Below are 26536 nucleotides of genomic sequence, written 5' to 3'. Positions count from 1 at the left end.
GATTGACGTCCAAAAAGACCAGAAGATTTGACATTGTCCCACTAAATTCTTCCCGACCAGTGGGAGAAAATGTGTCGTCGTCTGACTGCGAGACAACCATTAGCCAACGTACACAAAGGGCCTTGCTCTAAGAGGGGGGGCGGGATTTTGGGGTCATTGTATAAATCATCTCCTCTGTTTGTGTGTGTGCGTGTGCGCGCGTGTGTATGTGTGAATAAGCAAGGAAGCGAGGGTGAGAGAGAGTGTGTGTGTGTGGGTGTGGGTGTGTGTGTGTGTGTGTGAGAGAGAGCGAGAGAGAGATAGTGTGTGTGTGTGTGTATGAGAGAGAGAGATAGTGTGTGTGTGTATGAGAGAGCGAGAGATAGTGTATGTGTGTGAGCGAGAGAGATAGTGTGTGTGTGTGAGAGAGAGAGAGAGAGAGAGAGAGAGAGAGAGAGAGAGAGAGAGAGAGAGTGTGTGTGGGTGTGGGAGAGCGATAGTGTGTGGGTGTGAGAGAGAGAGAGAGAGAGAGCGAGAGAGAGAGGAGGAAGATTGGAGATGACATCTACTCCAGGGGGGTCAAAGGGCAGGGGGAAAATGTCCCGCCTCCCATTTAGGTGTGTGCCCCGCCCCTCTACCACCTCCTCCTCTACCACCACCACGTCCTCCACCTCAACTACTACCACTCCCCCATCCCATCGTCCCAAGTCATCATGACTTACTGATGCGACAGTCGGGTCCGGCGAACCCTGGAGCGCACTCACACCGGAACCAGTTGACCCCGTCCACACAGATACCACCGTTGTAGCTGGGAGAGACGAGAGAGGGTGAAGGAGAGAGAGAGAGATGGAGAGAGAGAGGGAGATGGAGAGAGAGGGAGATGGAGAGAGAGGGAGATGGAGAGAGAGGGAGGGAGAGGGAGAAAGAGGGAGATGGAGAGAGAGAGATGGAGATAGAGGGAGAGAGAGAGGGGAGAGCTTAAACCAGAGGGAGGCCAAGCCAACACAGAGCCCATTCGTCATAACCCATGTGCAACAATGAAGAGGGGATGGGTTTAGGGATGTGTGTGTGTGTGTGTGTGTCACAAAGGCTTGATTCTGCTCATCAATACCCCCACCTTTCAAATGCTAATATCTGTGTCGTCAGCCCCCCCCCCCCCCTGAATCCATTCGTCCTGACATCCAGGGTCATCAGTGAAGAATGGAGGGGAGGGCAGGAGGAGAAGTGGCCTCCCCATCCCCCCATCCCTCTCTCGACAGGAGGAGGGGGTTCTTTTAGGGCCAGGAGCCCATTGTCCCCTCCCCCTTCATTTAGGACTAGACCCTGGGTCCCCTAAGCTGTTGTATTTACGGCTGATTTATAGGACATCTTCACCATCACCTCATGTGTGTCTGTGTCGGGGGCAAGTGGGGAGACTATTCATGGCTGGTGTTGTACAGCGAGGGGGAGGGCTATAGAGAAATGCCGGAAGGAGGCGTGGATGTGTGTGCGGCGGGGAGAGAGAAGGAACGTCACCTACCAGGGGTGAGGGTTGCAGTCGTTGGTGTCTGTGTGGAAAAAATTAAGGACAATTCGTAAGAGGAAGAACCAGACAGGTAATGTATTCAATATAATAAAATTACTATTATAATATATACATGTAATTAATATAATATAATAGATTTATGTTTGGAAATGGTTATACATTTGTCCAAGGTGCTCGAAGGGATGATAGTGTCAGCAGTGGGGATGATGGTGTCAGCTGTGGTAATGATGGTGTCAGCAGTGGGAATGATGGTGTCAGGAGTGGGAATGATGGTGTCAGCAGTGGGAATGATGGTGTCAGGAGTGGGAATGACGGTGTCAGGAGTGGGAATGATGGTGTCAGCAGTGGGAATGATGGTGTCAGGAGTGGGAATGACGGTGTCAGGAGTGGAAATTATGTTGTCAGGAGTGGGAATGATGTTGTCAGCAGTGGGAATTATGATGTCAGGAGTGGGAATGACGGTGTCAGAGGTGAGATGGGCAGGTGACTTACTTTGGGAGCAGGTGGGACCCTCCCAGCCGTCTTTGCAGATACAGGTGAAGGTGTCGCCTCCTCCGACACAGGTGCCTCCGTTGGAGCAGGGGCCGGACATACAAGTGCTGTTCTTAGCTGGAACAGAGGGGGAGGGGGGGGGGGGGCAGAGGGAGGAAACAGATGCAAAAGTGACAGAAATCACATTTAAAAAACCAGAGGAAACTAAAAAAGACAAGCCAAGATGAACTGATAGGGAATGGGATACGACAAGAGACATGGGCGGTGACATACACGTCATTTGTGAACACAACCCCACACACACACACACACACACACACACACACACACCTGTGTTGCAGGTACTGCCACCCCACCCGGGGGGGCAGGCACAGCGGAAGGCGTCTCCGTGGTCGTAGCAGGTGGCCCCGTTGCTGCAGGTGTTGGCATCGCACTGGCTCTCACCTGCACAAAAAACACACAGACACAAAACATGGACGTTGTTCAAGATCCTTGGTAGTCGTCGTCAAATTGGAATGACTGGGTTCTGTACGATCGTTCGGTGAACGTCACTCACGAGAGTGGCAGGTTTTTCCCTTCCAGTTGTCGGAGCACTCGCAGTAGAAGTCGTTGACCAGGTCCACGCAGCTGCCGCCGTTCTTGCACGGGTTGTGGCGGCACTCGTTCACGTCTGAGGGAGGAAGGAGGGAATGAGGAAGAGGTGGAGTCGTCGTGAGGTAAATAAAGGGTCGAGTTTGACAAGAGTTCAGAGCTGGACGCCAAGTGGCTGCCATTGAAATTATTTCATTTATGACCATGAGTATTAGTATTCCAATTCCAATTTTGAGGAGTAGAAGGAAGAGGAAGGAGAGGAGGACGAGGAAGACCGACTCACTGAGGTCGCAAAGTCGGCCCTCCCAGCCGTCTGGACAGAAACACTGGAAGGAGTTAACCCCGTCGATGCAGGTGCCGCTGTTCCGACACGGGCTGTCCATACAGTCATTCACGTCTAGGACAGAGCAACACAAGTTTCAAGTTTATTGTTACGTCACATTACACAAGTGTAAGAGAGTAAAATACGCTTATTTTAGGCTTCCGTTCCTGACATTGCAGCACAAGACAATAAGGCAGTAGGCATAATGCAAGATAAAAAAAAGGGACAATAGTACAGGACACAAGTGACAAATAAGACAGGATACAATTAGCAGTATCCAGACAATTTGCAGACAATAAGGCACTAGGCATAATTCAAGATAACACATCAGGAGAGAATATAACACATCAGGAGAGAATATGACATTCACTTCATATGAACAGAAGATGAAGAGAAGATGAAGAGAACAGATCCTAAAGAATGGAATATACAGGAATATGGATTGTCACTAATTGAATACAGCTCAACTCATTGAGTGCCAAGGGTGAATAAAGTCACCCACATTGTCTCACTGATGAACATGTACATGATCTTTATTTGTGGGTGATTGTTCCCAACCATGCTGTAGTGAACATGAATTCCACCAACCTTGGATGTGTGTGTGTGGCAATACATGGATCGTATCTTGTATGTTATAAAACAGACTTAATGGGCTGTAAGCATGAGGAACAGAATGTTAAGAAGACGAAAGACACTGAAACCAACAGGGGGACGAGAGGGTTGCTGAAGAGGATGAGGGGAGGATACGGAAGAGGAAGAGGGGGATGTTAAATAAAAGGATGAGATTGGGATCCACACAGTGAGACGAAGTGGCCTTAGACGCTGCTCTACACACAGTTTTGCATTGTTCCCCAAATAGTTTAAAGGGGGCAATCTGGGATTGGTACACCCATTTTTTGACTTTTAAATGAATGATACTGTAAGTAGCCATTGATTCTTGAAGAATATAACTGATAAATGGGTCATGAGCTTAGTTCAACTGTCTCACCCAAATGCTATGCATGGTTACAACTATCATTTTAATCCTATCTGGGTAAGCTGGTCCTCGATAAGTGCAAAGGGCAGACATGGTGGAACTGTCACCCAGACAGACAGACAGACAGACAGACATGGTGGACCCGTCACCCAGACAGACATGGGGGAACTGTCACACAGATAGACAGACAGACAGACAGACAGACATTGTGGAACTGTCACCCACTGTCACCCTATCAATGTCTTTTTTCGATAAACTATTGTCTTTTTAAATGTTTTATCTATTTACTTCTTATATTTGCTTTTATACATTTTATTTTCTTATGCTCCTCTTGCTGTAATTTTAAATAATGTATGTAAAGCACTTTGAATTGCCCCTGTTGTATGAAATGTGCTATACAAATAAACTTGCCTTGGCTTGCCTTGCCAGCCAGCCAGACAGACAGACAGACAGACATGGTGGAACTGTCACCCAAACAGACAGACAGACATGGTGGAACTGTCACCCAGACAGACAGGGGGGTGAGTGGTGGACCTACTCTCGTGGCAGTAGGTCCCGCTGAACCCCGGGGCGCAGGTGCAGGTGAAGTTGCCGGCGGGCTGGCTGATGCAGTGGCCCCGAGTGCCGCAAACGTTGGAGGAAATGTAACGCACCCCATCAGCCGAGTCGTTGGTAGCCACGGAGATGGTACAACTGTCAATCACTGAAAGAAGAACAAACCCACATACATTGGAATTCTACATCTTTATATAAAAAAAATTGTATTTCAAGAAATCCATAAACATACGCAATCAATTCAACCACAGTTCTAGACAATCTATTTCTAGGTGGGTGTAGGGGTCCGTACCTTGGCAGGGGGTGGTTCTGCAGTGGTCCTGGAGGTGGGAGCAGGTCTTGCCCTCGTAGCCCTCCTTGCAGGCACAGTAGAAGTCCCCCACAAGGCAGTGGCAGGAGGCCTCGTTCTGACACGGGTTCGGATTGCACGGGTCTGACGCAGACCAGCCAGGAACCTGCGGAGAAGAGGCAGGAACAACACAAGTGGGCAACCTGGGATCATAGAACCTGGTGGGCCAAAAATGTTATCATCAAAAAGATTTGATCTCAATAAGACTAACCTGGAAAAGTTATGGTTAAAAAAAAAAAAAGGATCCTGCCATATATAGAGCACGTTTTAAGAAATACAGTGAAAGTGTGTGAGAGAGAGACGAGTGAGTGGGTGGGTGAGCTTAGATGGACTCAAGGTAACAACACTTTAAATACAAAGATAAACACACAGGAGTAAGCTGTGGAAGCCTGACATAAGCTCATCAGGAGAATCGACCTGAAGAGCCTCTAGAACACCACCTGAAACACAACAAAATCTTGCAAGCTGCATAGGAGTGTCGTAGGTGTGCCATAGGTGGCTCCATGTTGTGGGTTTGATTCCCGCTGGGACTACAGTACCAGTAAAAAGTTTGGACACAACTTCTCATTCAATGTTTTTTCCTTATTTATACAGTGGGGGAAATAAGTATTGAACACATCAATATTCTGTCCAGTAAATGTATTTCCAATGAGCCTATTCAAGTGAAATTTATACCAGACTTTGATTTAATACCAAACAATCCAGACAAGAAATCTAAACATTTAAGTCCATATGTAAATACAGTTATGTGTAATAAAGTGGAATGAAACAGGGAGTATTGAACACACTAAGAAAAAGAAGTACACCACAGCAAGGAAAGGCAAGGAACCAGCTGAAAACCATAACTAATTAGGAGGCAACTCTACTACCAATATGTGCTAATTAATGTCAGCTGGGTTAGAATATATTGATGGGCTATAAAAGTTTTTTTTGTTACCAAGGTGCCACACAAACATCTAATGATGGGTAAAAGAGCTGTCCCAAGACCTTCGCAACCAGATTAATGCAAAACATGAAAATGGAATTGGCTACAGACGTATTTCACAACTTCTGAATCTTCCAGTAAGCACCATTGGGGGCATTATCCGTAAGTGGAAGCAACATCACTCCACCATCAACCGGGCACACACAGGAGCTCCTCGCAAGATTTCTGATCAGGGAGTCAGAAGAGTACTAGGAAAGAGCTAGGAAAGTACAACTGTGACAGAAAGGACAGTAGGCAATGCACTCCACCGGTATGGCCTTTGTGCACGCTCAGTGCACAAGACTCCACTACTGAAAAAAAGAGATGTTGAAGCTCGTTTAAGGTTTGCCAAACAACATTTGGACTAGCCAGTGAACTACAGGGAGCATGTACTCTGGTCAGATGAAACCAAAATTGAACTTTTTGGCTGTCACACAACACACCATGTTTGGAGGAGAAATGGCACTGCACATCACCCGAATAACACTATACCAACAGTGAAGTTTGGAGATGGATGTATCATGGTGTGGGGCTGTTTCTCCTCTTGTGGTACTGGCAGACTTAATATAATTGAAGGAATGAATGGAGCCATGTACAGAGAGATTCTTGAGATGAACCTGCTGCCATACACCAGGATGCTGAGGATGAGACGTGTGTGGACCTTCCAGCAGGACAACGATCCAAAGCATACAGCAAAGGAAACTCGCAATTGGTTTCAGAGAAAGAAAATCAACTTGTTGTAATGGCCCAGTCAATCACCTGACTTAAACCCAATTGAACATTTGTGGAAGCATCTGAAGATCCAGATTCCCAAGAGGACCCCCCGCAATCTTCAAGATTTAAAGACAATCTGTATAGAGGAATGGGCCAAAATCACACCTGAATACTGTGGCCGATTAGTTACTTTATACAGAAAGCACCTTGAAGCTGTCATTACAAACAAACACTTCTCCACTAAGTATTGATTTAATTTCAGTTAGTGTATTCAATACTTTTTTCCTGTTTCATTCCACTTTATTACACATAACTTTATTTACATATGGACTTTAATGTTTAGATGTTTTGTCTGGATTGTTTGAGTTAATACCAAAGTCTGGTTAAAAAAAAAGAAAAAAAAAGAAAAAAACAATATGTTTTATATTTTAAGTAACCACCTTTTGCTTTTTAGTGACTGACACACACACACACACACACACACACATACCAAGCTGATTGAGAGAATGCCAAGAGTGTGCAACACTATCATCAAAGCTAAAGGTGGCTACTTTGAAGAATCTAAAATATAAAACATATTCTGGTTTGTTTAACACTTCTTTGTTTACTACATAATTCCATGTGTTCTTTCATAGTTGTGATATCTTCAGCATTAATCTACAATGTAGAAAATAATAAAAATAAAGAAAACCATTGAATGAGAAAGTGTCCAAACATTTTTTCGCTTTGGATAAACTTTGGCGTGTCATAGGTGTGCCAGAAGATTGTTTCCGCTGTGTCCTTGGAGTGCTGTGTGGGTATATAATAATGCATCCACCACACGGCATGGCAGAATCTGAGTGGTGGTATGAGTGAGTGGGCAGCGCGCCAGGCTCATCTCATTCAAGGGGGTCATATTCATAGTCTTTACGCTAAATCAAGACTGGCACAAGACCAGCAGCGTCCACCATTCAGAAGCCCCTCTATGCTGTGTTGGTCTGTGTTTGGCCCTAGGAGGCTGAGCGTGTGCCAGAGTGTATTTCAGTCTAAGGGAGGGTGTGTCGGTTCTTTTAGTACAACGTTTGCCTCGATACAAGATACAAGATGGTTTTATTGCCACGCCACGCTTGACATTCACAGACGCTTTAAGACCAATGGACACAATATACGGTGGTAAGACGAGCAGCATTGATATGGGTTAGTTGTCGGAGGAAAGGAGGGCAGCTCAAACAGCCCAACCACCTGTGTCTGTTTACACTGTGAACCTGGAACGGTACTGGACTGTCTATTTCCCTGCAGTTACTGTACCACAGAACCTGCACACTATTCACACATTCATCCGTCAACTGCACTAAAATACACTTCAACTTAAAACCCTGTAAAATGCCTTTTTTATGGATTGGAATGATACACTTTATTTCGCTGTGTAGTTTTATGAGTTAATACCAATGTCTGGTCTAAATTTCATGTGAATATCTGCAATAGACTTTTTTGATGTGTTGACCAGTTATTCATCCACTGCACAGCCTTTTATACTTTGTGTTCTTGTTTTATGTTTTCACACTTTTGTGTTCACAACCTTTGTGTTGTGATTGTGTGTCACTGGTGGCTGCAACATGATAACATAATTTCCCCCCAGGGATCAATAAAGTACCTCTCTATCCATCTTAACTCTGAACCTGACACTCACCTCACACAGTTCTCTATCCATCTTAACTGAACCTGACACTCACCTCACACAGTTCTCTATCCATCTGAACTCTGAACCTGACAGTCACCTCACACAGTTCTCTATCCATCTGAACTCTGAACCTGACACTCACCTCACACAGTTCTCTATCCATCTTAACTCTGAACCTGACACTCACCTCACACAGTTCCCCTGAGAACTGGACCGGGCACTGGCACACGAACCCATCCAGCACTCCGTGACAGCGCCCTCCGTTCTGACAGGGCCCGCTGGCACACTGGTTGACCAGGACCTGGCAGTGCAGGCCCGTGGAGCCAGGCGGGCAGAGGCAGTGGTACCCCCTGGGTCCCTCCTTCAGAGAGATGGGAAGAAACACTCACATCTATCAAACAACAGTCCTATAGAGTTGAAGAAACACTCACATCAATCAAACAACAGTCCTATAGAGTTGAAGAAACACACACACCTATCAAACAACAGTCCTATAGAGTTGAAGAAACACACACACCTATCAAACAACAGTCCTATAGAGTTGTCCGTCAACAGACTTACAAAAGAGTCAGACAGAAAGCAAGATACAAGATGAATGAATGGAAGATACAAGAATGGGCCAAAATGTGATAGATGTTAATAGTTATGTTACGTTAATAGATATGTCTACATGGATGAACATAGTTCCGTTACTGCTTTCCATTGCCTGAAGAGTTCAACAGGGGAGAGAATATACAGTGAAATACTATAATTTGCTTGTCAATTAGTACTGATACTACATCCCAACTGACAATCTCCACTCTTTGGAGCTATGCTCCCTTCAATCAAAATATGACAGAATGGTTGGAATGGAGGCTTTGAATTTTGTTTAGAGGTCAGTGAATAATTCCTACCTTGCATGTCCCTCCATTCTGGCATTGGCCCTGGCAGCTATTTACATCTGTAGTAGTGGGGTGGGATAAAGGTTACACAATGAAGATCACTATGGCAGCAAAACAAATGCCCTACTTAAGTAATGGGACAGTGAAACATGTTCTCTTCTTTTGGCTCTACACTCCAAGAGTTTGGACATCCAAACAATGACTGTGAGGTTAAAGTAGAGATGATCAGTGTTGTGTACATATTGGTTTCACCATTCAGAAATTACAACACATCTTTTATGCATAGTGAGAAATATGGTGGAGGGGGTGTTATGGCTTGGGCAAGTTTGGGTTCCACAGAAACTGTCTCACTTGTCTTAATTCTTGATGTAACTGCTAACAGCAGCAGCAGGATGAATTCTGAAGTCTACAGAAACATCTTGTTGTTAACAGCAAAGTACAAGTAAATGCCTCCAAAGTCATTGGACGGCAGGTAGGGAGGTTTTCAGACCCAAAAGTGGAAAGTTGTTGACTGGCTATGTCAATCTCCCAGTTTAAATCCAATTGAACATGCTTTTCATTTGCTGAAGAGGAGAAGTTAAGGCAAAACGTCCTCAAAACAAACAACAACTGAAGATGGCTGCAGTACAGGCCTGGCAGATCCTCACCAGAGAAGATACCCAGCATCTGGTGGGGTCAATGGGTCACAGACTTCAGGCAGTTACTGCATGCAAAGGATTGTCGACCAAATACTAAATACATGTGCTCAATTGCGGCTCAGTTGGTAGAGCAAGGCGTGAACAACACTTAGGGGCTCGATTCCCGCTGAGAGCATAGATACGCAAAAATGTATGCACTGCAATGTAAGTCGCTTTGGATAAAGGTGTCAGCTAAATGGCAGAGGCTACTATGTAGCCTAGATAAATCTGTCCCATCACTTACGAGTAGCTTGTAAAACAGGGACTGCGCATAAAAAGTGTTGTAATTTCTGAATGGTGAAACCAATACAGTATGTACACAAATACAATCAAAATAAAAGCTGAGGATCTCTGGTTTAACCTGATAGTAATTGTTTGATTTCAAATCTAAACTTGTGTGAGCGTAGCGCTAGGGGAAAAAAAATGCTTCACTGTCCCATTACTTACGCAGGGCACTGCATTTCCTCCAATTTGATGTGCAATCAAAGCATGCAGGTGTTAGTGAGTTGAAGATGAAAAAGTCAAATTTTTATAAGAATAGACAAACAAAGAGCCGACACGATTGGCAGGAAGCTACTCAGCATGCACTAGGAACAACAGTGCTAGTTGGTACATTTTGTTGTGTGCACAGACAGGAGAACTGAGGAAGTGATCCAAGCCTGGGCCACAGGGACAGTAAGACGTGGTTTAGGTGATGTGGCCAAAGCCAAGAAAAACTGACAGGAGTGGCTGGAAAAGGGACAGTGGAAAAGATCAGCGGTACGGTGACAATAAACGAAAAATACAATGGCAGCATCGGAGATGAAATACTGACTGATGTCACAGTTTTGTCCAGACCATCCTTGAAAGCAGTCGCAGTGATATCCGCCAATTAAGTTTTTGCAAGAGTAAGAGTTTACGCATGGCTTCCCCACACATTCATTCGCATCTGTGAAAGCAGAATTTGGAGGAAGAGATGTGAGAGGTAAGAGGGACAGCAAAAAGAGAGGAGTAAAGAGAGAGAGAGAAAGAAGGACGCACATCTGAAAACCCACATTAAAGCCCCACCACCACTCTAGCAGAAAAAAAAGTCCAAAGTCAAACAAGCCAGTCAATCACAAATACAACATGAACGGAACCGGCTTTGCTTAACCCCTCTACAAAACAAGCAATACCTCGTACAATGACAGATTCTGGGTAAACCCCTGTTTTGAGACCTATTACAAAAGTGAGGCCTTACACCAACTAATTCAGTACCCCTTCAGAAACAGCAGTTGACACACGGGTCCCTTTCGTCTTTCTACCCCCCCACCAAAATAAAAGAAACAAAGCTGTGTCTGGCAGGGCCCGCTGACTCCGGCCCGCTTGCCAGAGAAAGCATCACTAGCTGGGAGGGAGGGAGGTATTAGTACATTCAATATCCAGGGAGGGTGGTGGTGGTGGTTGGGGGGGGGCGGCCCCAGAGGAGCGTGGTCTCTGTGCTAACACTCCTCTCCCCGCTGCGCCCCACCACCCCTGACACCCTACACCTCCAGAGTTGAGGTAGGGCTGGGCTGTAAAGAGAGACCCATAGGATGGCCCGCTCCTGAAACACGAGCCGGCAGGCTTGTTTACAGGTTCTAATCCACTTCCTGCCATGCCACTCACTTCCTTTTATCAGGTACGGAGGAGATAAACAAACAAACTGAAAACAAACAGACTATTGGACGTGTACAGTGCACCCTGCAGTTTGATCCCAGGTTGTTAGTAGGTGGTATGCTAACACTTATTTCCCCCACTGTACATGGCTTTACTGCAGAGGCATGGGAATCATGTTAGAGATAGTATGCATCTTTCTCTGTGTTGCCCAGTGTAATGACCATAGTAGACACACACCCACACACACAAGTCACAGACTTCAGGCAGTTACTGCATGCAAAGGATTGTCGACCAAATACTAAATATAAATGCTCAATTGTGGCTCAGATGGTAGAGCATGGCTCGAACAACAGTTAGGTTGTGGGTTCGATTCCCGCTGAGCCCATATATACGCAAAAATGTATGCACTGCAATGTTAGAGATAGTATGCATCTTTCTCTGTGTTGCCGAGAGTAATGACCATGGTAGACATAATTTCACACACCCACACACACACACACACACACACACACACAGAGACAGTGTGACTGGTTGATCACCGCGTTACAATTGAACATGAAGTACCTTTATTGTGATATGATTGGAAATACACTCATTGTGAACAGGCATCATTTATATTTAGATATTCTTATATCCTTTCTGCTCCTTTAAAGCCGTTTAGGGGCGGCTACGATCATAGGATAGGATGCGTGAGAGATGACTAATCATGCTTGTGTTTTCAGAGAAGGAGGGATTGGTCGGGGGGGCAGAACCTTACCGATCTGGCAGGTCTTCCCGGCCCACTGCGGGGGGCACACACACTCGAAGCCGCCCACCAGGTCCAGACACGTCCCGCCTTGGGCACACGGACTAGAAGCACAGTCGTCCTTATCTGAAACACGCAGGCACGCACACACGCACACACACACGCACACAATACAACTGTATAAACAAATTAACATGCAGGAGTTGAATGTGGCTCTTAGTTGGCTCAATCGTTCCCTTATTTCTGATGAGATTATAGTACTCAGAGTAGCTCCACATCTAGGATCTGAGGGCTGCTAGCGCAGGCCAAGGCTAACCAGGTTTAATGATGTTAAAGTGATTCCAAAGCCTGTTCCGGCCCACTTGTCACCAGAGAAAGCATCAGTAGCTGGGAGGGAGGGAGGGGGGGGGGTAAGAGAGAGAGTGAGAGAACAGAGAGAATACATGGAAGATGAGACCTGAATGAGATGGTAAGAAGGGGAGCGAGAGATGTGAAAGAGAGAGGGAGAGGACAGTCATTGGCCGTGGAAGACGATGAGTGGACTAGCGCCACCCAAGGCCCGGCTGAAGCCATATCCTTTGCTCTTCTGACACACACTTCTAACATGCTCTTCTAACCATTTGCATACGTGGGCCTGTCCCAGCCTGGCGAGCAGTGGCACTCTTGTTTTTTGTTCTTCTCCACTTCCTGTGTGTATGTGTGTGTGTCTTGTTATGCTGGACGGGACCTTGTGACATACACCCCGCCCCCGTTGGCACACAGGTCAGACACACAGGCATGCTCGGCTGGAAACACGTTAAGCACACACAAACACTTTCATAAACACACACACACACACACACACACTTAAGTCGTGAGTTCAATCAATTGGAACAATCTGGAAAGTGAATCGGCTTTCATTTTGGTATGACATGTATATGGACAGGTCCCAAATCCTGGTGAAATGTCTATCAGTGGAGAATCTTCATCTTCATGTCTATCAGTGGAGAATCTAATTTACAACACATCATGGTCAGGGTCAATTAATTGAATCTAGTTTCTACCCCTAGCCCCTCTCTGGCGACAGGTTCTCCCCTCTAGCAGGCCAGCTTCTCTCAGTATTTCAGCATCTGTGAATGGCAGGATAAGTAGGAAACTGGCTCAAAAGGTGGCGAGGGGACCAAACAGACCTGGGCCTTTGAGAGAGTGTCTGCTCCTCTACACCAAATCTATCCAGTCCCGTCTGTGAACACTGGAGAAGCGAGGGAGGGGGAGGGGCACGGGTGGCTCAATGGAGCTGAAATGAACCTGGGACAGTGTTTGGGACAGTGTGTGGGGCAGTGTGTGGGGCGGCGTGCTCCTCTCACCTATGTGGCAGGTCTTGCCAGAGAAGCCGTCAGGACAGGCACAGTGGTACTGATCCGGCTCCGTGCTCATACAGGTGCCTCCATTCATGCAAGGCTGGTGTGTGCCGCAGTAGTTCAGGTCTGGACAGCAGGGCATGCACACACACAGATGCACAGACAGACAGAACAGACAAGACACACACACACACACACACACACACACACACTTTAGCAAGTGCACATAGCCACAGCTAGATTAGTCCCCTTGTCGTCATAGGTGAATTTGAAAACTCCTCATACCACTTTTCAATCCATTCATTTACCTGCCCCCCTCCCCACCCACCACGCTTCATCCGCAACCCCCTCCAGCCCCACACACCCCTCTCCCTGGTTCTCTGTTCTGAAGCTCCACAGTACCGCCACCTGCTAGCTGAGATACCCGAGTGGGCGAATGCACTCTGCTAGCCGTCACCCTGCACGCTTCCACGAGCGCTACATATCACAAAGGGCCGAAAGACTAGTAAATAAATAACAGAGGATCCATTCCCCCGCCAGGGACCTCCGGGCATCCTCTCATCCCCCAAAGAGCCCTCGGTGACGGGGAAGCGCTGCAGGATCAGGTGTCCCTACGGCCACTCCAATCAAGGGTCAACACGGTATCCATATCGTGCGGCTTCGAAGCAAGGCCAAGTGCTACGGTGGCTCATATTCTCAGACCAAAACGACTGATGCCAAATCAGTTGTCCAAAGTATAGGAAGCAAAACAACACAAATAGAGCCTGGATAAGTCATAGTGCAAGACAAAACACTTAGAGACTTTGCCCTCTGCCTACTGCTAAAGCCAATATTTTGAAGGGTAAATGTTTTGAGCAGGGTTATTCCTATACACTCACCGAACACTTTATTAGGAACATCTGTACACCTTCTGATTCATTCAGGGGAATGTTTTCTTGGAACACTTTGGGCAATCAATCATCGCTTGAATGTCACAGCCTATTTGAGTATTGTTGCTGACCATGTGCATCCCTTCATGGCCAAAATGTACCTATATTCTAATGGCTACTTCCAGCATGATAACGCTGTCACAAAGCAAAAGTCATCTCAAACTGGTTTCATGAACATGACAATAAGTTTAGTGTTCTTCAGTGGCCTTCCCAGTCACCGGATCTGAATCCAATAGAACACCTTTGGGATGTGGTGGAACTGGAGATTCACAGCTTGAAAGTAGAGTTAAAAATCGGCAGAAAGTGTGTGATGCAATCATGTCATCATGGTCCAGAATCTCAAAGGAATGTTTCTAACATCTTGTGGAATCAATGGCACGAAGAATTGAGCAAAGTATTAGTATAATGTTCAGTGTTTCCCCTACCATTGCCTTGGGGGGACCTCCCGCCCCCGCAAGAAAAATGTTCAATGTCAATTTGGTTCATTTTTTAATTTATTTATTTTTTATTATATTTTTCTCCCAGTTGTATATGGCCGAAATATGTTTCTTATGTGGTCGAAATATGTTTCTTATGTGGTCGAAATATGTTTATTCTGTGTCATTTGCCTAATTTATGTGCACCCTCATTGAATATGTTTCTCCTCTGTGCGTGTTGCTGCCACGCTTGTCCGCTTGTCTCCTCGTTTCACGAAGGGCGGGGCTCAGCTCCCTCCACACACACGCTCTGACGTGCTCATCTCAAACAAGCCATTCGTCTCTGCTGGAAGTGCAAATAAAGGCCAACAATAATAGTTTCAGTAATGGACGGACGTAGACCCCAAACCTGTGACAAGCAGGCTAACTTCCCGCGTTTATTAAACGCACCCAACCCGAATCTGGCGATATGGACGATTTTAGACGCTTTTTAGGGGTGCTTGAGTATCCCTAAATTTCATCTCAGCACGACCTAAAAGAGAATAATCATTATTATTATTATCATTATTATTATTATTTTCTGAAATCATTCTAGCCCAATTACAGTCATGATGTTACACACTCCGGTCCAGTAGCCTACATACACGCACCTCATTGGTTCGCAAGTAGTCTCGCGCTTCGCCCGGAGAATAATTGTTTAGCGCGGGAGTGTGTGTGTGTGAGAGAGAGAGATGAAGAAAGAAGTCAGCAGATGAAAGTAAGTAACCGTAGCAAATATAATTTCTGTATTTCTGACAGAAAACATTGGTTCAAATTGTTCATTATTATTGTGACTAGTGTTAACGAACTAGCAAGCTAGCTAGCTAGCTCAGAGGTGATTAGTAATAATAGATAGTAGTGATAACTTGTTCTGTTACTAATCTGTTACACTAATTGTGTGGGGGGGAGAAATTAACATTTCACAACGGGGGGGGAGAAATTAACATTTCACAACGGGGGGGGGGGGGGGGGGATCCATGCCACCCTCCCAAGGCAGCAAACCTAGGGGAAACACTGATGTTCATAATAAAATGTTTGGTGAGTGTACATAAGCTTATTTCATATTTGTAAGTATGTCTATGTTAGTGTAAACATATGTGACAGGTGCTGGTGAAATGAGTAGCAAGTCGGCAAGGTAATTTATCATATTTTTTACAGATTAAGAACGTGTTACGGCAGAAGTACTGTGAATCGCGTATCAAAAACAAGACTAGTACAACAAAGTATTTAGTGACCTAAAACTGTTAATTGTTATATTGAGTGGGCTCTTCAACACTTAAACTTTCGTAATATGGGAGAAAAAGGACATTTGTGGGATTTGTTACTCCTTTCACCAGTCCCTGTCGCATGGTACAAGAACACATGCTTTTCCACTTTCAAAGTTTGTCATACGTACTGGCATACAGGGAGGTGTATGACATTACAAAGAAATTCTTCACAAGTTTGTGTGTGTATGTGTCTTCTTACCTCTATCACACAGCAAGCCTCCCCAGTTCCTCTCACAGCTGCACTGCCAGGGGTTGACACAGGTCCCGTGGTCACATCCGGGGTAGGGGACACACTCGTCACAGAACTGGCCCTCCCAACCGTAGTTACACCTTCCAAACACACAGCCCACCAGGTCAACAACTGGCAAAGTCAACCTATTCTGCTCGATCCAGAATCCCCTCACCACGACCACCAGATCACCTGTGTACCGTACCTCTGAGGGGATTGGACAGACGTAGTTAATATTGGAATGCAAATATGTTGTCCTCTGATATTGCTGTATGGCTTACACCTAGCCTAACCAATCTTCCGACCAAGACAACTGCTTTAGGTTTGGTTTGGTATCGGACGAGAGAGTAGACCTAAAACATTCCTCATGTCCATGAGTCGACCTCACCCAGCTGTACGGCTCAATCCAAAATGATGAACAGAGATTTAGGCACTCAAATTGGATATTGCTTGCATTATACTGCATTTTAAATATGCGATTAAGTCTCGTACAATTAGCTGGATTGAGGCATATAGTTGGATTTAACAGCAGGCATGAGTCAGTGGACACATCCATCCATCCAGTAGGTCCATCCATCCATCTCAAGGCTTCCTGCCAACTAGCCTAATCTTAGTAGAGGGGGACATTCCAGGGCATGAGGGGTTAAGAATACTTCCATGGAGCTCCTGTGCCGGGCAGGGAGGAGGGGGGGGGTCTACCACGATGTTGTGGTAGTGCTAAGAGTTCACGGCAAAGCGTGTGTGTGTGTGTATGTATGTATGTATTTGTGCATGTGTGTATGCATGCATGCATGGATGCGTGTATGCATGCATGCATGTGTGTGTGTATATGTATGTATGTATGTATGTAGGTACGTACGCGTATGTGTGTGTGTGTAAAAGTATGTGTGCGTGTGTGTTTGTCCACAGCAGTGTCTTGCTATTCCAAGGCCAGTGGTTGTGGAGTCATCAGATCAGCTGTCTTGTCAGTTTCCAACGGCAGGGGGCTATTTTGAGCCCTCCCTCTCCTGTAGCACTGACTGGCACGTCCAAACTCCACCGTAGAGGAGGGGCTTGCTTGAAAAAGATCCTATCGGTAATGCTAATGTCAGAAGTAAACTAGATACATGAGAATTGGCTATTGTTTTTTTCCCATCAATAAATGATCAATGAACCTTTTTCTCCTGGAAGTGTACGCTACTAAATGGCACAAGTCAATTAGACAACACCAGTGACATATGTTTTCATGCATGTTGATTGGTTAAACCCGTTCCCGAAATGTGTCCAATGACAGGACCCTCACACTAGCCAGAGAGCTGGCATCCCCATCAACCAATCACTTTGTCTTTGAGATTTATGTAAATCAATCTTTTGTTTTAAATCAATTTGCTTTTAGAAATGGCCAGAACTTCAGGTTAGAGGCTCAGCTGTTAGCTTGGACCATACTTTTAGACGAAAGTAAGTTTGCTGGGTTTGTACACACAAAAGCTGTCATTTTGAACAAAACTAACTGTAGTTTGTTCGCCAGAGCTGTTCGCTTGTGGTGTCCTGGCACAACCGAAATGTGACTTGTCGAAGACCACTGCAACCGAAGACAAGCATTGTTTCATTGTTTATGTAACACAATGTCACAAACGAAGCGGATCATTATCGATCTATGTTGGTTCGGTATGACTTTCTTTACGTCAAAGAGAATCCACATCAAACAACCTATTTGCCTTCATCGCCGTCTGCTGTATTGGAGTGGAATTGATGGGAACTCAAAACAGAAGCACACAAAGGATGCCTGAGAAAAGGAGGAGTTTTAGCTAAGGCACTGTGTGTATATTCACTCTTAAAGCATACAATCAGTCATGTTGTCAGGCTACCATTTTTCTATTACCACATGAAGTCACGTATGTCTTGGAGTGTGCACCCAAGTTGAATTCCAGCATCAGCAGCATTGGCCCATGATTTGCTAGAGGTTACAAAACACTGGAAGAGTTCTGGATACCACACAACACTGCAATAGAGAGCGTGGCAATTTGATAATGTATCAGGGAAAGTTAGGCCATTGCCTCACCCAGGTAGGTTAGGACATGTACTCGCAAGGATGGCGCTGCTGGAACTGCTACGCTGCATTCCTCTGTAACTTACTTGCCATTGTGCTGTACAGTCAGGGCCCGCCTTGGAGATACCTCATACAAAAGCCTGACTTTCGGGACAGTTATGAGCTTCCAACATTTGTTACCAATGGAAGCGAGGGCCTGCCATTTACCCACCAACTCAGAACAGAATAGGTGGTCTCTCTACCTAACAAGGCTGGCTGGTGGAGGACCGCCCCCGTGTTTGGCATGCATAAAAGGCGCCCTTCCTGATGACAGCAAGGAAGCGCATCAGTCCATCCTGTAGAACGGTGGAGGGGGGGGCAAGGACGAGGAGGGGAATTTTAGGTGATGATGACAGGATATTGTGGAATTTCCTCCCTTAAAAATAAAGACACCAAACACACCAGGCTCTCTGTGTCCTTGCCGGCCTGATCTTATGAGGCATTTGGGATGCAGGGGGAAGGTGGGGGGGTTGGATCACAACGTTCCTCAGCACATTGTTTCATCAGTCAAATTTATAACATTGACAACTTATTCCTTCCGCCCAGGTTGTGGGGAGTTAGCAGGATATTTGTATTCCGGAGGAGACTTGTTGCTAAAAATACTAGCGGCGTGCCGTTGCCCTTTCCTCCTGAACCGACCAGGCTTCAAGAGAAGTAGAAATGGTAAATGGACTGATTTATATAGCGCCTTATTCCAAAGTGCTTTACAATGGCCTCTAATTCACCCATTCACACACACATTCACACACCAATGGCGACAAGCTACCAAGGCGCCGGCCCGCTCATTGGGAGCAATTTGGGGTTGTGTCTTGCCCAAGGACACTTCGACATGTGGCCAGCTGGGGCTTGAACCGCTGATCTGCCAACCTTGCGATCATTAGACGCCGGCTCTACCTCCTGCACCACAGCCGCCCCAAGTGCCGCCCCAAGTGCCACCCCAAGTGTCGTCAGGGAGCAGTGCTTCTCTGACAGCAAAACCTCATCCCTCTCTCTAACCCTCTCCTTCTCTACCTCTCCTGTCTCCCAATTCAATGGGATTCATGAGCATGAATACCTAAAGTTTACATTGCCAAAGCAACTGATATTGCAGACTAGGGCTGATCCCATTTAGTTTACTCGTTTTTTGGTCAAGGGTTCTGAGCAGAAGTATCTTTCCGGAGACACAGAATTTGTTGAGACAGAAAAACAATGTGTTTGTCAGATATATAGCAAATCACAAAGCTATCTATGTAGTTGGCTGTGTTCACAGTTCAGAGTGTGTTAGCTTGCTTCTAGCTGAACTCTAATGCAAGCCATCCAGTTAGATAGTCAGTGAGTTGATGGTGTAGTAACTAGAAGCAGTGGTAGAAATACAAGTTTAAAGTTGTTTAGTTAGTCGACCAAAACATCTGCAGTGGAAAATATCTGCGCTGTTGAATGACATAAGACCACGCGTTCCACACGTTACTGAACCTCTACCTGTTTTTTTGTTTCTGTTGTATGCATATATATTCATATTTATGCTTGTGTTTATTATTTTTCTGTGCATGATTAATACAAATAAAAAAAGATATAGTGCTACAGAACCGACATTAGTTCCGTCTGTTAGTTTGTGTTTATTTGAATGGGGGAAAAAATGTAATGGTCCAAATGTTAAAAATCGTCTAATAATCTAATAATTTTGAGTCCAGTAAGTAGATAGTGAGCATTCACCATTGAAACTATTATTGTCAATATCCAAGAGGTATTCAACTTACTTGCATTCCCCTGGGACTGAGCAGCCTCCATGTAACAGGTTACAGCCTTGTTTGCAGATCGCTGAGAAAGAGAAGGAATAAAATGAAAGAGGGAGAGAGATGGAGGGGGGAGAAGAGAGGATTGTGTGACAAGATGTGAGAATTCATAGTGCCCCAGTGACACGGAGAACTTTACAGCCTAGGATTCACACTCCCAAAACGCAACCACTCCGTAACTTGTACATCCTCCTCGTCTAACCTGTCTTCTATGGTGGTTAGTCCTGCTCCTTTAACCCTGTGTCTTCTACGGTCAGTCCTGTGATGTAGTGGACAGCCGAGCTCACACCCAACCATTTCATACTGCCACAAACAAAACCGCAATACGGAATATGGAAATCACTGCAACATCAGCAGTTCACATGTGAGCAGCAGAGTTGAGGAAGCAGAGTGTCTAGTCCACCAACCCATCATATGGGGCTCGACACACAGGAGCCCAGGGAGAAAAGGAGCAGGAGCTCAATTATCACCAAGCAGGTGAGCAAGGCTTTTAACATGCCAATTTGTATACCTACAGCACACTGAAGCTGAAGAGCTACTATACCTATCACTGTCATGTTTTTATATCACTATTTGCACTTCTGGTTAGATTCTAAACTGCATTTCGTTGACTGGTACTAGTACTCTGCAATGACAATAAAGTCGAACCTAATCTAATCCAACCCGACTCACCCTTGGTGCACTCCTGGCCCATCCAGCCCCCCAGACACACACGGTTGCCTGACTGCTCGCAGCGGTAGTGGCCAAAGTAGTCGTCGCGCGGCCGGCACTGCTTGTTGCACTTGTTGCCGTAATAGTTCTCATCGCACTTGACACGGATGCGGTATTCTAGTCGCGCCACGGGTCCATCGTGGGGGATGGTTTGCCAGTGGTCCCCGGGGTTGATCATCCCAGTGTGGATGCTTCGCTCAATCAGGAGTTCCTCGTCATCTAAAAAGGGAAAAGAATTATGACCCAAAAAATCTCTCAAAAGGTCTCTAACCTTTCATTCATTGGATTGAAAACGTTGTTTTGTTTTTTTGCCACGGACAAATGTAGCATGCCGGAAGATAACACATTTAGAGGAATCACTGATACAGTACATAATATGGAGCCAATCTCTGTTTTTAATAATAAAAATGGAGAACACGAGTATTAGGCTACAACTAGCAACCCAGACAACAATAAACACATATGGGCATTTGGTTGGGGTGCTTACAAACATACTATGACTGGGTCAAGCTATCTTTCGTCAGAAGGTGTGTGTTTTTTTTTGTGTGTGTGTGTGTGTGTGTGTGTATGGACATGCTGGGGGGGAAAAAGCAACCACATGAATTTGAAGTACACAATTCTAAAATTAAAATCGACATCAAAATGTAAATGTCCTTTTTATGCCCTGGTGATTTATGCCAATGCATACAGTCTCTGCATCCGCAAGGGCATTGGCGTCTATAAGGACACAGTGCCCTGTAGCACGCTGACGCTCACATTAACCATGCCATTTTCCTCCTCTGCGGCCCGCTGCTCCAGAAGCACCAACAAAGAAAGCAATGTTTTTCATAGTGGGATCGGAGACGGCAAGCAATTGCAGTGGAAATAGGGGGCGTGCGATTTCCTCTGCCCCACTGGTCCAGGCTGCAACCCCTTTCCTCGCAACACCAAACACACACACACACACATACACTCACAATGGCTTGTTTCGTGTGTGTGTGTGTAACTCACAGACACACTCGTAGTAAAACACAAGGCCTTCACTTCTCTCCCTCTAACACACACACACACACACACACACACATTCCTCTTGCGAGTTCTGACATTGTCAGACGAATTAAGCAACAATAACAGATATAAACCCCCCTGCAAGACAGAGAACAATGGGTCTGGGCCTAGAGAGCTGGGCCACACTGTTCAATGTCTAAACACAGAGCCGTCCACGACACTTCCTGCTTGATAAACACAACGCAAACCAGCCAGGGCCCTTTCCTGAGGCCCCGGGCTAGGAGGATGTGACGTCGGAGGGTGAACATGCACATAACACGCATAGGAGACACACTGCTCACAGACACATGCAAAACATCAGTCTTCCTCTCCCTTCGGCACCGAGGCGAGGCACATACTATCTGAAAGCTGACACACAGTCCACACAGGCACTTCTACAGGGGTCACAGGCACAGTACGCAGCTTTTGAGCTAAGCCTCAGACATGGTTCTATTGAACTCGGCTCGTAAGACGTATGTTTGCCGCAGATGTAGCAGGGCATTACTTCAGGGCACTTCTGCTTTGAGTTCATACCTACATCACTTCAATACCATCCAATACCATCAATACCATGGATGCATCCATGCATTCTCTTTGGATGTCAAGAAACTCAAACCAAACCAACAGATAAGATCTGCAAAGGGAAACACATCACAGAATTGCAAGACAAGACATAGGCCTAGATAATATGATATGATGTGCAGCCAATTGGCATCAGACTCGATCAGAAGCATCACAGATGAAGAAATGGAGGAACACAAGGCCAATTCAATTATTGACCAAAACCTATACAAAATTAAAGTTGATTAAAACCTGAATTCTGTTTAAAACCTCCCAGGCTTGGCGCTGTGGTTATGCCTACTCTGCACTCGCAGGAGGGCATGACTGATGTGTTTTGCTGCATTGCTGCCAACAATGTCAGATGGTAGTGAGCTGGAGATGGGCTTCAGTGACAACGCCGAGTCCCAACAGTCCCAACGAGTCCCTACGAAGATTCTTTTTCTGGGTTTGAAAATAAGAATTTGAGTGTAGGTATACATGTTGGCGTTAAGTTCCAAATCTAAGGCTGTCTCCTATGGCGGAAGGTCTGGAGCCGTGACAAGGGCTTGATGTTTGACTTGCCTATACTAGTGGGTGGAGTAGGAGAGATGTAGGCTTCCCTTGTTGGGACAAATCCCACCTTTCTGTTCTGGAACGCATTTCTAGCCAAATAAGAAAGCTGGAGTTGGCCTTTACGACATTGCATGTCATAACACATAGGCAGTGTTCAAAACCTGTGCTGTTGTTGAATCCCACATCTAAAAATAATAATAATAAATGAATGAAAGATTTACCATGCAGAGTAGCGACCACTGCTGACCGAAATACACTAGACTTCACTTCCGCAATGCAGTCTTCTTTGAGGTCTCTTAGCTATGACAGTTTGGACAAAGCGCAGTGGTAGCCATGGCAATGTGCACTTTAACATGTAATGCTTCTACATTTAAATTTGTCGTAAGTACCTTTGACCAGAAAACAGGACGCAACGACTTCACGCTATAGAATGTGTGTTTTGGCAGTAAGGAGATCTAATGGGAATACTACCCACACATCCAGCAGTAACGCACAGGCAGTGCGTTACCCCCCCAAGCGTCCTTCTCTCCTCTCACATACGTTACATTCCTCCATCGGCCCCTCTTCCTCCCAACCATTCCTCCAAAGGGGAAAATGGGCCAACAGTAGCCCACCCAAAGGACGGGCCACAGGAAAACAGGATACAGCTGCGCACGGAGTGGGCAGGACCTCAGATCAAGGCCCCCACACATCCCCCCCCCCCCCCTTTTCAACCCACTCCCCTCCTTTTCCAAGTTCTGGGTTTGGAACCTTAAAGACAGGCCTTGGCATTCCATGCTGTAAGGTTGAAATTCAATGGATTGTCGACATAGTGAAAGGCATGGCAGATTCAATCAGAATGTTTCTGCTGTATACTCTGCTGAGGTGCTCAAAACTGACACACCTTCTGAAGTTAAATCCTCCACACCCCAAGTATTTGGAATTACTTTTTCTACCTAGGTTTGCTATGCAGGGATTCTATGGACCAGTATTTTTCCACGGCTACAGATCCTCATCAGGTTGACACCCTGCCTACGTGTGTAGTCTGGTTGACTGAGCTGTGCCTTAAGGATACACCGTCCACGCTGACTCTGGAATGTTCCGGGACAAGAATCAAAAAGCCAAAATGTCTCAATGTTCTAAATCTTCCTGATTTGTGTTCAGGGAGTTGTAAAAGTGGCATGTGATCCCTTTGCCCCGATCATTCCGAAATGTACACGTGCGAGGCTCGAGTACTGTTTCTGTCACACTGCATTGTGTTAAGATTTATTAGGATGAAAAACTGTGAGCCCTAAACCATGACAGCCAGGTGTTTCATTCACAGCAAGCCGGGGCATTTCCAGCTATGATGAAGTTGCGACATACAAACAACCATGCCCACCATCGATCAACTGTCAGATCGAATCTAATGCAAGGTTAATTCATCATGGAATTAACTGCCTTGTGAGCACCCCTTATCTTACTCACTGGGCAGGAGAGATCCATCCAGTCTATTCAGAACATGAATATGAACGTTAATGTACCTCCTTGAGCAAAATTGCTTCCTGGAGTGACCCACTTCTCCACCCCAATGTCCCTCCTAGTGGTGATGGCTTCCCCACCCCAATGTCCCTCCTAGTGGTGATGGCTTCCCCACCCCAATGTCCCTCCTAGTGGTGATGGCTTCCCCACCCCAATGTCCTTCCTAGTGTGGTGACTTCCCACCCCAATGTCCCCTCATAATGATGGTGGTCACAGCAGACAGGTTGTGTGCTTGTACTCACTGTTGCGCGTGTTGTTATCCCAGTCCCAGGCTTCTACGATGAGGGTGTACGCTCGCTGAAGGGAGAGAGAGAAAGAGACTTATCAGTCCGTCATATTCAAGACTACAGTCAGAACACGTCATTTTACAAGTCTCACATATACTATTACCCATGTCCACCAAATACCTGTGCATACATTTACTAAATAAGTAGAGAACCTCTGTTCAATGCAAATGTATGTTTATTAGTGGGCTTGCTTCAGCAGGAGTAACATTTTTTCAAGTGTGTGTGTGGGGGGGTGGAATGGAATGGAATGGTCTTTATTTGTCATTGATATAGTACAGGTACCAAACAACGAAATTTGGGAGGGGGGGCTCCCCTGGTGCTAGGAAAAAAAACTAAAAACAAGAAGGGAAAAGAGCTGGTTTACATAAATAAAGGCTATGTACACTATCCACTATACTATACTATACAAATAAAACACTGTGCTGTACTCTATGCTATGCTATACCTATTCTAACATTTCCTATCTCTGAACCTTATGTACCCGAGGGTTGTCATATTGCACATAGTGTTATTGCACATTCATTTAAAGTGTCGCAGTTTGCAGGTTTGAAATGTTCACAGTTGTGTTTCAGTATTGCACTTGATTTCAATCTAGTAGCTGCCATCAAATTGTCAAGATTGTCCAGGGCCTAGAACCTAGGTCTTTGCTGTGTTCAGGGCCTGAATGGCCCTGGGGTAGAAGCTGAGCTTCAGTCTGTTTGTCCTTGCGAACATGGTCCTGAACCGCCTGTCCGAGGGCAGCCGAGCAAAGTGTTCGTACCCAGGGTGGGATGGGTCTCTGGAGATCTTGGAGGCCTTCCTGAGGCAGCGTGTGTTGTACAGCTCTTCCAGAGAGGGGAGGGGGGCGCCGGTGATCTTCTGGGCCGATCTCACGACTCTCTGTAGCGCATTCCTCTCTGCGGCTGTGCAGCTGGAGAACCACACGCAGATGCAGTAGGTGAGGATGCTCACCTACTGCATGGTGGGTGTATCTATACTGTAGTGGTAGCACTAACGGTGCTAAAAGGATAGCGGTAGCACTAATGGCGCTAAATGGATATCGGTAGCACTAACGGTGTTAAATGGATAGCGGTAGCACTAACGGTGTTAAATGGATAGCGTTAGCACTAGCTGTGGGAGATAGATAGAGGTAGCACTAACGGAGGTCTAACATGATGCACATGTAAGTAGCAGCGCCCCTGACCATAACACCCGCATAATTACTTGGAAAACAGGTTGCTTACTGTGACTAAAAGTTATTTCAACAGCAGCAGAGTTTAGCAGACAGGAAGACGTTAGCTTGCACATCATGTGACTTGGATGAGACATAGACGACACACTGACCCCCCCCCCCCCTCCGCCATTTGGAGCTAAAAACTGTGAATTTCACCGAAGTTTGCACCTCTGATTGTTATTCTGACATACTTATGCACCCCTTGCTTCAAGCAAGACCAACTCTTGATATTCGTATATCTATAATATAGTATATATATATATATATATATATATATATATATATATATATATATATATATGCTTTATTGGGATAGAGACAGTAGAGATTGACAGGCAGGATGGGTGAGAGAGAGGAGGGATGAAATGCAGGATAGATCGATGGCCGGAATCGAACCAGGGACCCTGCGATTACGTGGCATGCGCTTTAGTGAGCTACACCAACCAGGTGCCCCTCTACCTAATAATAATGTATATATATATATATATATATATTAGAATAATATAATATCATTATTTCAACTCCTACAACTTTTAAGCTATTCACACCAATCAAACTTGACAACATGCAGAGAGGTC

General features: G+C 45.7%; 1 protein-coding gene across 1 annotated transcript in view; it reads right to left on the bottom strand.

Annotated features, from left to right (window-relative positions):
* Window positions 1–26536, bottom strand: part of jag2b (jagged canonical Notch ligand 2b) — a gene marked incomplete at both ends in the record, with an annotated part of 80540 nt that overhangs the window by 10483 nt on the left and 43521 nt on the right. Inside the window, 18 exons of the mRNA XM_080524141.1 lie at window positions 702–787; window positions 1499–1526; window positions 1997–2113; window positions 2327–2440; window positions 2553–2666; window positions 2871–2984; window positions 4424–4588; window positions 4733–4895; window positions 8315–8488; window positions 9021–9067; window positions 10500–10613; window positions 12060–12173; window positions 12770–12832; window positions 13394–13513; window positions 16239–16369; window positions 20073–20133; window positions 20781–21038; window positions 24701–24755. Coding sequence (XP_080380267.1) covers window positions 702–787; window positions 1499–1526; window positions 1997–2113; window positions 2327–2440; window positions 2553–2666; window positions 2871–2984; window positions 4424–4588; window positions 4733–4895; window positions 8315–8488; window positions 9021–9067; window positions 10500–10613; window positions 12060–12173; window positions 12770–12832; window positions 13394–13513; window positions 16239–16369; window positions 20073–20133; window positions 20781–21038; window positions 24701–24755 — 2038 coding nt within the window. The remainder of the gene's footprint in view (window positions 1–701; window positions 788–1498; window positions 1527–1996; window positions 2114–2326; window positions 2441–2552; window positions 2667–2870; window positions 2985–4423; window positions 4589–4732; window positions 4896–8314; window positions 8489–9020; window positions 9068–10499; window positions 10614–12059; window positions 12174–12769; window positions 12833–13393; window positions 13514–16238; window positions 16370–20072; window positions 20134–20780; window positions 21039–24700; window positions 24756–26536) is intronic.

This window comes from Nansenia antarctica (genome assembly GCF_963989245.1).
Source record: "Nansenia antarctica genome assembly, chromosome: 1".
NCBI classification, from domain to species: domain Eukaryota; kingdom Metazoa; phylum Chordata; class Actinopteri; order Argentiniformes; family Microstomatidae; genus Nansenia; species Nansenia antarctica.
The sequence above is the reverse complement of the archived record's forward strand: the minus strand, read 5'-3'. Positions and strand labels throughout refer to the sequence as shown.